Source organism: Scylla paramamosain, chromosome 3 (assembly GCF_035594125.1).
Source record: "Scylla paramamosain isolate STU-SP2022 chromosome 3, ASM3559412v1, whole genome shotgun sequence".
Lineage (NCBI taxonomy): Eukaryota > Metazoa > Arthropoda > Malacostraca > Decapoda > Portunidae > Scylla > Scylla paramamosain.
This window is the reverse complement of record NC_087153.1, coordinates 15,747,223-15,764,433: the sequence shown is the minus strand read 5'-3', so window position 1 is coordinate 15,764,433 and position 17,211 is coordinate 15,747,223. Positions and strand designations below refer to the sequence as shown.

General features: G+C 36.2%; 1 protein-coding gene across 2 annotated transcripts; it reads left to right on the top strand.

Moving 5' to 3' along the window:
- Window positions 1–1,516: 1,516 nt before the first annotated feature.
- Window positions 1,517–12,794, top strand: LOC135091294 (zinc finger protein OZF-like). 2 transcript variants are annotated; one of them, XM_063988792.1, is made up of 3 exons: window positions 1,517–1,659; window positions 3,647–3,832; window positions 9,251–12,794. In XM_063988792.1, exons 2-3 carry the CDS (start codon window positions 3,658–3,660, stop codon window positions 10,570–10,572), a joined length of 1,497 nt encoding a protein of 498 aa, XP_063844862.1. In that variant the 5' UTR covers window positions 1,517–1,659; window positions 3,647–3,657; the 3' UTR covers window positions 10,573–12,794. The 2 variants fall into 2 exon arrangements, with proteins under 2 accessions (XP_063844862.1, XP_063844871.1); XM_063988801.1 differs by lacking the exon at window positions 1,517–1,659 and adding an exon at window positions 1,677–1,932.
- Window positions 12,795–17,211: the final 4,417 nt, after the last annotated feature.

Sequence of the window (17,211 nt, the reverse complement as noted above, 5' to 3'; positions counted from 1 at the left end):
GCGAGGTCCACGGCTTGATTTTTTTTTTTTTTTTTTTTTATCGTGTCTGATGTAATTTTAGGGATCCTATGAACAGTAACCTATGTTCATGAATAGGACAGAAGTGCGTTGGTAGGATACGGACTACACAAATACCGTATATATGTGCTGTGATGGGTCAAATTTGTAAAGTCGCTTTCCATCCCCCGAAAGCGATCGTCTGGTTGTTTATATTTATGGAGAGAGAGAGAGAGAGAGAGAGAGAGAGAGAGAGAGAGAGAGAGAGAGAGAGAGAGAGAGAGAAAACATAGTCTAGAGGAGTTTGATCTAACTGCGAGCTCCCGGGCCACAAATGGCCCTCCAGTTGAGTGTGGCCTGCGAGCACTCACTGTTAATATGAAGTAAAATACTTAAATTATATTCAAATATGGTCAAGTGCGTGGAATAATAACGATTTATTTGTTATGACACTGCTACCAGAATAATATGCAGAGCGAAAGTCCTCCATAGTTATAAAGTAGGGATGTATATGGTATACTTCATGAACACGGTCACTTTGTGCCAGGAACGTTTGAATCATGTTATGTTAGTATTTTTGCATTCACTCTTGAACCCACCAATTCCATTTAGTTTGCATTAAGTTAACGGTCAGGTTTCAGATGAGACTTTGGGAGCCGCATGGCATGCTAGTTGCCTAGCATATTTCATTACCGCTTTGGGTATTTCCACATTGGAATTGAATTCGCGGAATTTGTTTCCGTTCTTTGGCCCCTAAGTGACGCCGTAAGTTTATTTAGTGCTATGATAAACAGACTATCTCTGGGTTATCAGAAAAAAAGACTTATAGGTACCAGTCACAAACAGCAGGCGCCAGGGATAATATCGTTGTGTCTTATGTAACAGTTTGGTAAGTAAAAATTGTGTTCTTACTAATCTCATTATCCATTTAACATCTGGGTACTTCCTCTCCTCTCATGCTTACCATTTAAACCAATTTATCAGTGTTTGCAAGGCATCACCGCAGCGAGTCTGGCTTGAGATTCCACGGCATACGGACTTGTTTCTGGGCAATGCTTCTCCTTTTTTGTCAACAATTTCATCATGTAAACAAATATCCCATGTAAAAAAATCGTATCTTCAGGTTCTTCATTATTTCCCTATCATGTTCACTGTAATCCAAAAGAGGGCTGATTTCTTTGTATCTTTAGGTTCTTCCTTTTTCATTATCATATCTGAAATACAAAAGAGAGCTAATTTCCTATATCTTCGAGCTCTTCCTTCTTTCCTTATCATATCCGCAACTCAAAAGATTGCTAATTTTCTATTTAAGGATTTTGCACTAACTTCAGGCACTCCCCTCTCTCATTATCACATCCCTTGCAATCGAAAATAGGGATATAATATTCTACGTAGGTTAGACCTTAATAACTTCAGGCTCTCCATTTTTTCATCATATCAGGGAATGCCACTTATAAAGCTAATGGCTTCTTGCAGCTTCCCCGATTTTTTATGTTCTTATTTATATCCCCTGCAATCCACAGAAGGGTCAGATATGGCAGAGACCGTAGCTGAGCCGGGGGAGTAGAGCCATCTGGCGGCCACACGCAGAAGCACCGCAAGTAAACAAGCCAGAAATATCGACCGAGCAACAGAGATCTTCTTGTGAGTCTCCGGTGCCTCGTAAGTCAGTCAGTGGGGTTTGTGGGGTTGTCCTGGCACACTCCTAATATTTCCTAGGTGCACTTTCCACTCGTACGAGATCGTGTATTTTTTTTAATTGCCGTTTGGAAGAGACGAGGAAATATAAAGATAAATTTGTCGGTGTTAGTGGGATGGTATTGAGCAAGTTTACTCAATAAGGAGTTTGGCGATCACCTATGCATTATACTCTTCATCAGTATGCACCAGTGAAGGATGACAGGAGGAGGTTCAATGGTGAGCCCACAGCTTAAGGTGAGGTGAAGAAGATGGCACAGATGGTTCATGAAAGGAGGTAACCGTCAGGAGGGAATTCTTATTATACCTAGCTGAGGGTGAATAACATGAGACGTAACACAGACATAACATATAACATCAGTCCGTTCAGAAGTGTTATGAGTGCAGTTTACAATGGAAAGCTGTTGGTGTACAATATATAAAATTTTTTTACACATGAGTAGGTATTACTTTTAGTCATGCTGAACACTTATTATTGTAGGTTTGCAAATTTCAGTGCCACTTTGTAATGAAAGAACGATATTTGTGGAACTTAGAGTTTTATCTCTAATTCATGGCAACATTTATTGCATTGTGTGTTTGAGATCATTCTAACACATTTTCTTCATTGACATTTCAATCACATATGCAGTGTTTGTGAGAGTTGCTCTACTCCATTTTTCTAGCAACAATCCCTAGAATTTGGTAGCAATTGGTGTTCTTGGATAGTTGAGTCAAATATATAAAGTTTTAGAAAATAATAAAATTGTCTGGTGAGTCAAAGATGAACGTAACTTTCACAAAGTAATGAATTGGCAATGCTGAGCTTCCAAAATAGGCTGACTGTTAGATAATTTGTCAGTTTCATTCTGTGACTCAGACCATCTTCACATAATATGAAGTGAATTCTGACTTCAGTTTTGCTTAATTTTCTTGAGGTGTAATTGACAAATCACTATGCCAATAGTATCACTGTAAAGCTCACAAAAAGACCGTTTAGATGATGTTTAGTGCCCAGAATGCTCGTGTGAAAAATTTTGAGTTGTGAAGTTGTGACCATTTTTTTTCTTGTTTTGTATTTATTTTTAAGGGAGAAAATGAGTGAAATTAACTTTTTAGTGATTTTTTTTTTTGTGGTCATCAGAAAGTTAATTTCCCTCTGAATCTTGTTATATGTAATATGTGCCTACTTAAGAGTTTTAAAGGCAAGAAAACTGTCTCTAAATTGAAGTTTGCAAGGCACCTGCCAACAGAAGAGGTTTTGGAAAGAAAACATGAAATTTACTAGTGCACGAAAGGGATAATTGTAAACCAGTTATTATTCTTTTTTGCTTTTAAATTTAAAGTTATACATCAGCTATTCTGTCGTTAGTTTTCTAGATCATATTCTGTTGTTGCCTTTGTGTCATTTTCACATGTAACATCAGTGTCTTCATTCTCTTGCAGTAAATTCCTGTTTTTATTTTCTTGTTCATTGTATGCTTTGGTATGCTTTATACTTCTTTTAAACTTATTTTTTAAACCTACTTGCATCATGATTAGAATTAACTGATGTATGTACCTCCTACTCAACTGAGACTAAGATTCCTTCTTTTAATCTATTATCTTATTTTTTATATACTTTATTTTCATACAGTCTCCATTTTCCTGGGAGAAGAAAAGTGCCTTAATATTTTATATTTTTGTTTAGGCTAAGAAACATGTTTCAGTGTTATAGATACACTGAACACTTTCCTTTAATTGGTACTGAAATATTAATTGCAATTATTGGTTACCTATCCAATATTTGTTTTCTTTATTTTCCAGAAAGCATGTAGTGACTTCTTTAAGTGGGTGAAATCTATTTAGATCATCAAGATATCAGTCTGCATTATTTATTTTCTAGATTTTGACAACCAAGCTCTTTAATTGAGTAGCAAAACACAAAGAATATGGTAATTTACATGTTTTAAAGATCAATTTAATGTTGCAGCTTCTTGCCAGATGGCCAAAGTGGGAGGTGAACTGGTTGGGGGAGAGCTTGGGGTGGTGCTGGAGGAAGCAGGTGTTGGGGTCACATTTGTAGACTCTCCCTCCCTGGCATCAACTGGCCTCACTGAAGATCCACTGAACAGTGATCTCACTGTGTGCCAGTACATTCTTCCCAATGATGTTGCAGGTAATCATTGTCCTTATCGCTTGACTCATAATCCCTAGTTGTATGCACTACATCACTGATGTTATATTATGGATTACATGTTGATTTTTCTTTATTGTGGAAAAAATGCTTCAAATGTAATAGATATATGTGGAAAAATCATTCTTTATATAAACATTGATTCTTTAGGTATTTAAAACTAAAGCTTGGTAAAAAATGTTTTTGGATTGGCCACTTTGAGTAATTTTGGTTGGGATGTGTTTGTCTAAGGAGCAAGCTTTGTATGTGTGTGTATGGGTGGATGGGTGGGTGGGTAAGTGGGTGTGTTATGACTGATAATGAATTACATTGAAATCACAAGACTTTTGATTTTCAACATCTGAATTTTTTGTACAACTTCATGAAATGTGATATCATGTTTTTACTACAGTTATATTGCACACACACACACACACACACACACACACACACACACACACACACACACACACACACACACACACACACACACACACACACACACACACACACACACACACACACACACACATGAATTTAAGGCCAAGTTGGACAACTTTAGATGTACAGTAAAACCTTCATAAAATCAGCATTTTTGGTCCTCATCTTTTGCTGGCTTATCAAAATTCCATGTGAATTATCACTGAATATCTTTGGAAACTCCTGTAGGTTCAGGGTCTTCAGTTGCATGCCCATCCTACCTGTAGAGCCTCCCCTCTTCTTTCTTCTTGTTCCACCTTGTATCCCTTCTTAGATTGTCAACTTCTTGTTTCTGTTGTGTCTTGCTCCTTGCTCTGAGGATACCTAGAAGGGCTGCTGGTTAAAGGTCAGGAGGTTTAGCCTTTGCAACATCTCCCTGATGTCATCCTGTTTATGGTTTCCTTTTGTGGTCTGATCTGCTCTCTTGTTTCTCTCAAATATCACTTAATATTCCTTGTAGCTACTTTTCTCAATTCTTCCAAAAACTGTTTAGTATTTCTTTTGTTATTTCAATGTTACTATTGCCAAAAAGGAGCTCACCAATAATCCAAACCTCTTTTCTTATGTAGTCTTTGTAATTTATCCACTTGTCTCCTTTGGTCTTCATGTCTTTGCTTATCTTTGTTATCAGTCAGTTCTTTCAAATATGGTCTTTATAATTTCTTCTTGTCTCCTCTGGTCTTTATCTCTTCCCTTATCCTTGTTATCAGTCCATTCTCTTTCTCTTTTAAGTGAGTGAACTGATAACAAGGAAAAAAAAATTACAATGACCATACATAGAAAATGAAGACCAGATTATTATTAGTGAACTCCTTTTCACAATAGTAACATTGAAATAACAAAAGAAATACAGAACAACAGTTTTTGAAAGAAAAGAAGGAAAAAGTGCAAGGAAAATTAAGTGATATTTGAGAGAAACAAAAGAACAACAGATCAGACTACAAAAAGAACTTGTAGTTGTAGAATGCTCTTCTAGACAGGGTGGAATCAAAAACTTTTCGTCTCATCAACTCCTCTCCTCTAACTGACTGTCTTCAGCCTCTCTCTCACTGCCGCAATGTTGCATATCTAGCTGTCTTCTACCACTATTTTCATGCTAACTGCTCTTCTGATCTTGCTAACTGCATGCCTCCCCTCCTTCCGTGGCCTCGCTGCACAAGACTTTCTTCTTTCTCTCACCCCTATTTTGTCCACCTCTCTAATGCAAGAGTTAACCAGTATTCTCAGTCATTCATCCCTTTCTCTGGTAAACTCTGGAACTCCCTGCCTGCTTCTGTATTTCCACCTTCCTATGACTTGAGTTCCTTCAAGAGAGAGGTTTCAAGACACTTATTCATCAATTTTTGACTACTGCTTTGACCCTTTTATGGGACTGGCATTTCAGTGGGCATTTTTTTTATTAGATTTTTGTTTCCCTTGGCCAGTGTCCTTCCTACATAAAAAAAAAAGAAAACAAGTCTGTATCAGGTAGATACATTGCAAAAGCTAAACCTCCTGATTTTCAACCAGCAGGCCTTCTTAGAGTCATGTCATAACTTACCTACTGATTACTATAACATAGGTCTGGCTGGACTGTTCAGTCAGCATGGTGCCAATTCATACATTTTTAATTGAATATGGTATGTTGTTGCCTTGCTGACTTATGTGGATTTCCAAATTATTTAGAATGCTAACTTATGGAGGTTTTACTGTATAGATGGAACAAGAAGAGCATAGCTTCCTCCTCTGTCACAACTATGTACATAAATACAAATAGGTAAATGCATACCATACACACACACACACACACACACACACACACACACACACACACACACACACACACACACACACACACACACACACACACCAGTTCATTATAGAGTGTTAAAGGGAAGAAGTAGAATATGATAGAAGATGAAATATGTTGAGTGAAGAGAGGGAAGAGCAAAAAATTGTTTAATTATGTTGGTGATCACTGTAATCAATAGTTAGAGTGCAATATCATGGGAGAGACGGAAATAATTCTCATGTACAGCTAATCATCACAAACAAGCATGAGATTTTGGATGTAATAGGCTCAGCTAGAGTTTTCTTGCTTGAAAATCAGCATAGATGTTATATTCTCTGCAACAGCTGAAGTAAGTTTTCACTATCCAGTGCCTCTCTTGATGTCAGATAGTGGCTTAGAATGTTTAGCTTGTGAGACAAAGTATCTATATGAAATCTTGTCACACCTTTGAAATAAGAATGCAATGATCCCTTGCCACTTTGCTCTATCCTTTCTTACACTTTTTATGAATACATAGGGAATGCTGTGGCAATATATTTCCAATTCAACCATAGTGTGTGGCCAGATTACATCTTATCTCAGGAGAATTTCAGGAATGGTGAAAGAAGGAAGGGTAGACAGGGAAATATATGAAAAAAAATGAGGTGAATTTTTAATAAGGTGACCTGGTGTAGATATGCATCTGATAGAAGTGGGTGGAATAGGTGGAGAGAAACATTTGTCCTGTGTGTAGTCATAGAGGCTGGTGATGATATGATTGTGAAGTTACAGATTGTTAAAGAAGTTTCTGTACAAGTTGATGAAGAACAAATCTGTAGAGTTCTTAATGAAGAGAAGAAAAAGCTGATACTGTGATAGAAGAAAAAGATAAATGAAACTTATATGGTATACACATTACATGGCAAGAAAAAAAATAAAGGCTAAAGTTTGACTTGAAAAAAAAAAATGCATAATGGCTTATAAAAGAGTCTTATAAGAAAAAAATGCATACTGGTTTGTAAAGGAGGCTTATAAAGAGTAATTTTGAAAAACTACAATGTATAGGATGAGTTTAGTGTGAGGTGGTATCAAGAACTGATTTTTTAAATTGGACAGTTGCAAATGAAAAATAATAAACAAAAAAAAAAAAAAATGAACACACAAAGGGACATACATGTCATTATATAGTGAAGATAATATAATCGAATGTAGTTATAGCTAGGAAAAAGTCAAGTGTCTTCTGGGAGGCTGATGTCAAGAGAGTGAAGCCATATTGTTTTATTATTTTTTTGATGATATTTGCAGTTACTAATAGAAGTACACATTTGTTCAACATAATATCAGAGTACCATGTACTTCATACTGTTCAAGGCCATTTTCTCTTGCGTTTTGCCCTCCTGCTGATCACTACAGTGTCTCGTAAGTAGAATATTCTCATCATTATTATAATTGGCATTTTATGACTATCCTGTATTCCATAAAATGTTTACTGTAGACAAATATATATTTTTTAGGAAAGCCTTTTTCCATAGAAATGTACACTTTCATACAACAGCAGTCCACTGCCATAGTGTGATGCCTTTTCTGCTTCATTCTGTTATATACAGTCATAAGCTTTCTGTCTCATTGGTTTCTTTCAAGATGCTATGTACTGCCCTCCCTTTTCTGCTCACCTGTGAATAGCTTCACTTAGGTGTTTTCCTAAATCTACAGTACTGGCTCAAACTCTGGGAACACTTAGACCTTTCAAAATGTAATGGGAGATAGTATATTATAGTATACTTTATTGACCAACCAAGTGAAAGCAATATATTTGCATGTTTTTGATTGCTTATTCTTCATCCCAATAGACTTTTACATTGTGTTCTTGTGATTAAACCAGAAGAAATGTAATTTTCTGAAAGCAATTTTGATATCTTTTCACAGAGTATTACAGTGTTTTTCTTATCAAGGGTCTTTCATACTTCAGTTTGTTTCAAGAAACTTACCTCAGTCCATGACATACATCACTCAAGACCCTTGAGTCACTGAATCATACTAGTCTTTGGGTAATGTCTGATTACAGATCTTAAATAATTGTTTCATGATATATACCAAGATTACTTACTAACTATTCGCTATCATAATGTGGAAATTAAGGTTGTCCTCAAGTCCATTATGTACTTTGTTTCTTACTAATTTTCTATTTTTTTTTTTTACATAATTATTCTTTTCTAGGCATCATCAATCCAGGCATAAATGTTTCCTTCTCACACATTAAATATTTTCTTGAACCTTATCTGTTAATTTTTGCTACTGCTTATATGTTATATGTTATATAATATTACAGGAATCAGAAACCAGTCAATGTAGCTACCATTATAGAACTTATGAAAGTATTTTTAATCATTGGATTAAAGTTAAACCCTCTCTTTTAATAGTGTTGCTTTACATAACTTCCTTGGATAAACATTACACACACACACACACACACACACACACACACACACACACACACACACACACACACACACACACACACACACACACACACACACACACACACACTTACTGTGCATGTGGATATTTATAATTAGTAATAAAATACTCTGCATGTTAGGGTCTCAAGATCTGCATGGCAAGTTGCCATGTGAACTTGTTTTCAGCTCATAGCTCTTAGTTTCAGCCAGTAAGTGCATTTACTGGACCAAAAATATTTTTAATCTCATACTGTTGAGCTTCCTCAACATTATTTGCTTTCCTGTGCTTAGCCAAATATGATACAGGTCACATATCAGGTTTGACCTATTACTAGAAGCTTCAGCAGCCATAGCATTGCAAACTGGTGAAGATGAGATGTATCTTTGAGTGACATAACCACTAGCTCATTAAAGTAGGATTCATATTTTTTTATAATTAATTTTGAAGAATATTTTGGAATTCTTTTATGTATTGAGGGAGATTGTGGTTGATATCTTTGAAGATTGATATGTTGTGAGTGAGTATCATCTGGGTCAAACCCTTACATGTTTGGGATGGACCTTATCATCTGTTTTTATCATAAATCTGCTTCCATTATGTGAATGTATGCATGATGCCTTGATATTAATTCATAAGTTTTATTTTTCTATTCATTAGCTTTACTTCTTCATATCATACAAAGGGAAATAGAGTATAAATTGAAGTACTTTTTATTAAATTCATATTTACAGTTGCAGGTTTTGAGGAAGTTGCAGAGGAAGTTGAATTAGGCTCTCCATCCTGGGACAACCTTAACAAGTCTTCTTCCTCTTCCTCCTCATCCTCCCTAAGCCAAGATTCTGGCATCGGCACTGATCCCAGTCCTGATGTGTTCTTTACCCTCATAGAGGAGACTGTTGCACCTTCTGGACTTCTTACATCCTCCCCTAGCCAAGAAGGAGGTGAGGTGATTGTTGAGAGGATTTATGAAATGAAAGATGACCTGTGCTTTACTGAGAGTACTCCTGACATTAAAGATGAACCTCTAGAAACTGTGGAGGAGGCTGTGGAGTTGGAGAGGGAAGAGCAAGTGATTGAACAGGAGGATCCATGGCCAAAAAAGATTAAAGGGGAGGTTGTGAGTGAATATAACATTAATGGGGCAGAACCAAGAAAGAGCACCAGAGTACGTGTAGTAGCTTATCATTGTACAGATTGCAATATTAATTTCACTGATGAGGCAGAATTTCGTGCCCATATGGAAGCTCATCTAATAAAGCTTCAAAATTCGTGTGCTTTGTGTAGTACTGAATTCTCCACAAAATTAGAACTCCAAGATCACATCAAAGAACATTTTACTAAAAATTCTTCATACACATGCAGTATTTGTGACCAAAAATTTGTATCCAAAAGTGGTTTGAAAAGACACAAGAAACAGCTACACAATCTGGACAGTGTTGTGGTGGTGAATGCTGCCTCCATAAAGTGTGGGGTGTGTCAGGCTGTGTTCTCAGACAAGGCAGCTCTGAGGCAGCATGCTGCCACACATGCTGCTAGAAAGCCATTCACATGTGAGGAGTGTGGTGCCACATTCACTCAGAATGGCTCACTACAGGTACATCTGCGGCGGCACCGAGGTGAGAAGCCCTTCACCTGCCAGTTATGTGGCAACAGCTTCACCCGAGCACACAGCCTCAAGGTCCATATGAAGACACACACTGGGGAAAAACCATATGCATGTGAATATTGTGGCGCCTGCTTTGTCACTTCATCACACCTCACTGTGCATCGCCGCACCCACACTGGTGAGCGGCCATACTCCTGTGGTGACTGTGGGGCGACCTTCATCACTACCTCACACCTCAACGTCCACCGTAGGGTCCACACTGGAGGAGGTACTGTTGCCTCTACTCCAGTCAGCTGCTCCCAGTGCCAGGCCACCTTTAATGATGCTGCGCAGCTCCGCCACCACCGCCGCACTCAGCATGCTCCACAAGTTACCTGTAAAGTCTGCTGTAAGGAATTTCCGAATGCTCGACAGCTAAGTAACCACATGGTTCATGAGTGTGGCTGAGTTTGGCTTAATTTAGGGGCAGTGATATTAGCAGTGGCAATGGCACTGCATCTGTTAAGTTATGGCAAGAACTGCCAAATAAACCAGAAGGATCAAAAATCTGATACTGTAAGAAATGATACCAGATATGTAAGAAATACCCCTGTTATGGTATAGTTCAGAAATATGTTTCTGTAGAGAAGGAGAATCCAGGGGACTGCCATGAATATAAGGCTTGCTGTAAGCCCGTTGATTGCCTTTGTAATTATATTTTAAGAGGCAGAAAGATTGCCAAGTAGCCTGTTACAGCCAGGCTGTAGCAGTAGTGAATACTAGTCGTGGAGTAGTCTCAGGTGGGATAGACATTTATATTTATTTTTCAGTGTTGCATTTCAGTGCCAGTAGAAACCAAAGAATATGAATTGTGCCATGCATTTATTCAAGTATGATCTTTATTTATTTGCTCTTAAAGTTTAACAGTTCATAGGTTTTATGAGTTGTTGACTATTTATTTGGTTCACTACCGTGGACCAGTATGTATATATTATTATAAGTTAATGATCAAAAACCTGCTGTTAAAATTTTCTTTGATTTATATCTAGTAGCAACTCTTAAATAATTCTGTGTATATGCTTTTAAAACTTCAATTTTATCAGTATCAGAATGCTTTAATGCTTTATGCTTACAGAGTTTAAAATGTCCTAATTATGCCCAGTGAAAACAGCCTTGTGCTTTGCCTTTGCCATCTGTACCTAGCAGTTTCTTCTTAAATCAAATATATGAAAATGAGTATTGCCTACTATATTCACCAATCAGTGTTTATATGCCATAAAAGACATATCATAATGTTTATTTAAAGTTTGTAATTGTGGTACACAAAGCTGTTAAAGAAACAATCCATTACTGGGGCTTTTTGCAGTGAATGAAGGAATATTTTAGCAATGCCTAATGTTTGGTGATGCTGACACATGGCAGAGATTTGCTGATTCAGTAAAAATAAGCTTTTTAGGGCCATATTCATTTGATATATTTTCAGTTATTTTATGTTGACTGTGTTTGCTCAATGAATTTCTTTATACTCACACATCATCACAGATTTTAGTAAGTGCCAAATTTCTGAATTGTCCTGAGCATAGAGGGGGGATGAAGGGAAGGGAAGAGAGTGTAGGATTGAGGGCCCTGTGGTGGTGGTATTGGCTGCTCCATGCTTCAGTTTGGTTAGTTCGTAGGAGAATCAGAAATATGGTAGAATTAGTGGAAAAATTGAAAGTATTGATTATATTCATAGTTAAAAATATGGAGACTGTGTTTATGTTGGCAGTTAGAAAAGGCATTCTTTAAGAGATCCTTTTTTTTGATATACTAGTACAACCAGAGAGAGGTTGGCCAATGTGGATCTGTACATTAAGCAGTGTGTGAATTAGATTTTCATCACTGTGTAAGGAATTTTGATGTTTCTTGGATTTTCATACTGAACATTTGCATGTACATACAGTAAAGTCCTTTTATCAAAACAGCAATGGCAATTATGAGTTTAAATGAAAATAATGATGTATTATGTGTTAACTTTGGTATCAACAATACTGATGCTTTGTATTTTTGTTACCAGCAGTCTGACTTGCTCTTTAGTGGTGTAAACAGTAATGTTTGCTATAGAAGATGCATTGGTACTAGTATTAGCATCAAATAATTCTTAGGTTTCATTTTCTGATATCTCTCTCTCTCTCTCTCTCTCTCTCTCTCTCTCTCTCTCTCTCTCTCTCTCTCTCTCTCTCTCTCTCTCTCTCTCTCTCTCTCTCTCTCTCTCTCTCTCTCTCTCTCTCTCTCTCTCTCTCTCTCTCTCTCTCTCTCTCTCTCTCTCTCTCTCTCTCTTTTGTGTGTGTGTGTGTGTGTGTGTGTGTGTGTATTTATGATATGTCTCTGTGTGTGACTCTTTAGATATGGATATTCTTGTATGTGCAAGGAATATGCGTATTTTTATACTTTCTATGTTTACTTTTGTGATGCAGGTTGACCATCGATACTTGGGCATTGTTTATTCTGGAATCTTGTTCAATTCACCATATTTTCAGCTAGCTATATTCTCTCTTTTAAAGCTACCTTGGCCATGTGATCAGTTTGCGTGTGCAACTGCAGCATGGTAGTGCTGTTGAATTTGCTTCCTTGTCAAAATTGCTCCTGGAAGACAGCATTGTACATTAACACTACAGTGATAAGAGGGCATTAAAACATCTACCAGGCTTTTTATATATTTCATGTATTATCAACGTCTGTATGTGTTATATTGGCAAATTGCTATTGCTATGTTGCCTGGAACATATAAAAGGTTAAAGGTCACTAATGGGGTGACAATGTGATGGGAAAGTGTGAGCACCTAAACTACCTGTCACATGCATGAGGGGTAGCCTAGGGTCCCTCTTCACCTGCTTGAGTCACCCTAAGCTGTGACTGCATCAACAGGAATACCTGTTGGCTAACTCAACTTCTCCAGCCTTTGCTTACAGGTAAAGTAATGTCTGACAAGTGAAAAAGCCTTTGAGCTACAGCTGGACTTGAACACTTAAGCACAAAATAGCAGCTGAGTGTGCTTCCACTGTACCAGCTAGGGTAGAAATGGAAATAACTAAGGTTCGGTTTACACTAGTCTGTTTTTACAGATTTAATTTCCGTACAGCGTCCAAGGATGACTTCACTACCATTTCTGTTCGAGCAACTGTAGTGGGAATTGGGCTCCATTTCTGTCTTTGCTTGAATGGACACTGTTGAACAAAAGAGATGAACAGAGGTTAACTTTGAACGAAGAGACTGGCACAGTGTTGCATATACTGATATTTTGAATGTCCTGGGTATAGTATTCAAGTACGTGGCAAAACACTATTGAATTACATCTTTGTAATATGATAATGCTATATTATAAATTAAACATTTTTATACTGTCTGTGGAAAAAGAGGAGTGACCTTGATCCCAGTGTGAGGTGTGGCAACACCATGAAGCATGTAAACACAAGCATATGGATGGACTGGACAGGCTTCAACCCAGCAAACAGCAGAAATGCAACAAGCCTCACTCAGCAGTTATGATAATGAGTGTATTAATAACTAACAACGAGACAACTGGAAAATACTAGTATAGCCTCCCTCTTCACCACACTGTGCATTGATACAGCAGACACTACTGCCCCTACTGTGGCTTGTAGGATTCACTAGCATGTAGTTACTTCTATTTCTGTACTGTGCCATAAATGACACTTCTCCACCTCACTGGCTTCTCCATCAGCTGTGAGCAGCAAGGTGGCAAGAAGTATACAGATTCCTTGTTGAGGAGGTCTCTTCTCTGCGTGGCCATGTTGACAAACCATGGGTAAGGAGATGGCAGCCAACTCCTCAGTTCAGTACAGACTCCGTTTTTTTGTGACATCACTGTTGGATGGTGAATAGAGATGGAATCCGTAAAGACAGACTAGTGTGAACTGGGCCTAAGATGTTTCATAGAGAGCTTGTTTTAGAATAATGGTGAGTATGCTGAAGGGTGGTTTCAGAAATTCAAGAAGCACCATTACATTTCAGTGTGTAAGGGTTATGGAGAAAAAATTGGTGAATGAGAAAGAAGTAGCAGAATACATCAAACAGGCTTGTGGCTTTTTGTTTATTGATATTTTTGTTTAATTTATATTTAGTATAGTAGCTGTTTCATTTTATTTGAAGGGACTGTTTGGCACATCAGGCACACTTGTTAGTTCTTTTAGAGATATTGGGAGGTGTATTATAGGTGCCAAGAGATAGACTTTAGTTAATCTGGAAGAATGGCTAACTGGGGATGGCTGTAGAACCAAGTGTGTTTAAGTATTGATGGCCACTGTATATCATACACCATATCTGATTTTTCAAATCAAGGATCCAAACATGTGCAAATTTCACCTTTTCTGATGGAAGTGAGTATAATTGCTCTTCTGATCTCACAGGATCACTCACATAGACAAAGAAACATAATTTACTGCACACACTTCTTGCCTAAACCTAAAAGTTTTAAAAGTAACTCTGTAAATAATTAGTGGTGTGAATAGTATGACAGTTTTGGAGCAGATATTCACTTGCATGCCAAAAAGGCAGTTTAAAAAGATTGTAATGATTCAGTTTATGGTTTATAATGCAGCGCTACTCTATTTTACTTTTATTCATAAATTTGTGGAATTTATCCTGCCTTTAATATGAATTTATGATGAAATTTATAGATATGATTTTACCAGGATTGTTGTGTGAAAAATTTCTTCTCATATGTTGGTCTTCTCTCATCTCAGTAGTTTATTTATACATGGGTGACATTGAACCAAGCTGATGTGTGAACAATACTTGAACATTATATATATATGGAAATGCAGTTTTGGTTTTCAGTTGTGCATAACATGTATCTTATATCATGAGTTTGCAAGGTTACCTCACCAATTAAGTGTGTGTGTGTGTGTGTGTGTGTGTGTGTGTGTGTGTGTGTGTGTGTCTCTCTCTCTCTCTCTCTCTCTCTCTCTCTCTCTCTCTCTCTCTCTCTCTCTCTCTCTCTCTCTCTCTCTCTCTCTCTCTCTCTCTCTCTCTCTCTCTCTCTCTCTCTCTCTCTCTCTCTCTCTCTCTCTCTCTCTCTCTGAACCAGATGTCATTGATTGTTGATTATGTACTTGCGTAGAAATTGTGAATGCCAATAATGATTTTTATTTGTTAGCATTACTAAGTGTTAATGGAACATACTGAACTGACACTGCCAGCAATCAGCTTCCAAGGCTTTGTGCAAGTCTGGGAGTGGTACTCAGAGGACACAGAGGTGAAATGAAAATGTTGAATTTTCATTTAATATGGATAAAAGGACTTTAACTGTACTATATGTATTATCAGTCACAATCACATTGCATATAGATGGAAAACTGCGATAAATCTGATGTACCACATGCTGGTACTTGTATTTATGCAACAGTGCTTTGATTTTCTCTTTTGATTTGATAATGGCAATGTAATACCAGTTTTATATTTTTGTTGTTCCTGTTAAAGAGAATCCTCATGCTTACACTTATTTGTGGACCATGATCCAAGTTCTAGGTGTGGAATTCAAGGATAGAATGGTAGCTGCTTTTGTTGCAGGTGTGTTATGGGATTATATATTCGTAGGATATGCATTGGTGATCGCCAGTATCATGATCACATGAATAAGAACACAATATAACAATCAAATCTTTGCAAAAATTAAATCAGGTTTGATTAGCTTAAAACCTTAAATACAGCAATGGAAAAATTTACATAGAAAAAAAGGAATATATATATATATATATATATATATATATATATATATATATATATATATATATATATATATATATATATATATATATATATATATATATATATATATATATATATATATATATATATATATATATATATATATATATATATATATATATATATATATATATATATATATATATATATAGTAAAATGTAAAATTTGGAAATCTTGAAGTAGATGTACCCATATATTTATTAACTGAGACAACATGAACAGACAAATTGTGTGAAACTATTCCAAAATACTTAAGGAATACGTTGCTGTTTCTTTGACCAGGATCACTGGTTTAACTTTTAAGAACTGCTGTTCTCTAAAAAAGCATGTAGATAACCAGAACCATCCTAAATTACAAGTTTTTAGAAACTTGATTGATTAAAGGTAATATTAATGAATGATATACTGTATATAGAATAAGGATCAGTAATTCAGGGGACTGTGTAATTTTAGGATGAATAAGATGTCCTGAAGCAGCATACTCCCAGTAGTGTCAGAGCCTTACATTACAAACCAGTCTTTCATCATTTTTCACAAAAGAGAAGATATTTAATGTTTTCAACTAAAGAGTTCACCCTTTGATATTATGTTTAGATTGCAGAAACCCATGAGAATGTAAATTATGTAGGTTTTTGTTTGAACCTTCCATTCAGTTAATGTAAAAGTGTAAATAGCTTTTATAAATATCATTTATGACTTAGTGTCACAAAATCTATACAAAGTAATTACTGTATGCATCTTTTGAGCATTGTGTATCATAATTACATTGCAGGAAGTTCTTACCTGAAAACTACTCTTTATCTGATGGTTAATAATGCTGTAGATTCAGTATATGGAGATCAGATATATTACGTATATTTAACTTGAGGAGCTTTTGCAAAGTTACAATATATGTATATTGTATAGATATTGCATAGTACATTGAAAAGATCTTTAAAATTGAGACTAGTTTTTTTCCTAGTCAGTTCTATGAAAAATTTACTCAACACATCTGCCTTGGCACGCTTCTTTGTAAATACCGTAGTATGTCAGAACCTCTCCCTGGATACTTACCAACTGTTTTGTTGAATCTTGTGGCGGGAGGCCTGTAGCTGTGTGCAATAGAAAACGTCATTTTTTGATGTTAAAATACACAAATGTTACAATTCTGTTCTTTTATTCTCACTTGGACTTTTAGTATGTGTATAGTGATATATATATATATATATATATATATATATATATATATATATATATATATATATATATATATATATATATATATATATATATATATATATATATATATATATATATATATATATATATATATATATATATATATATATATATATATAT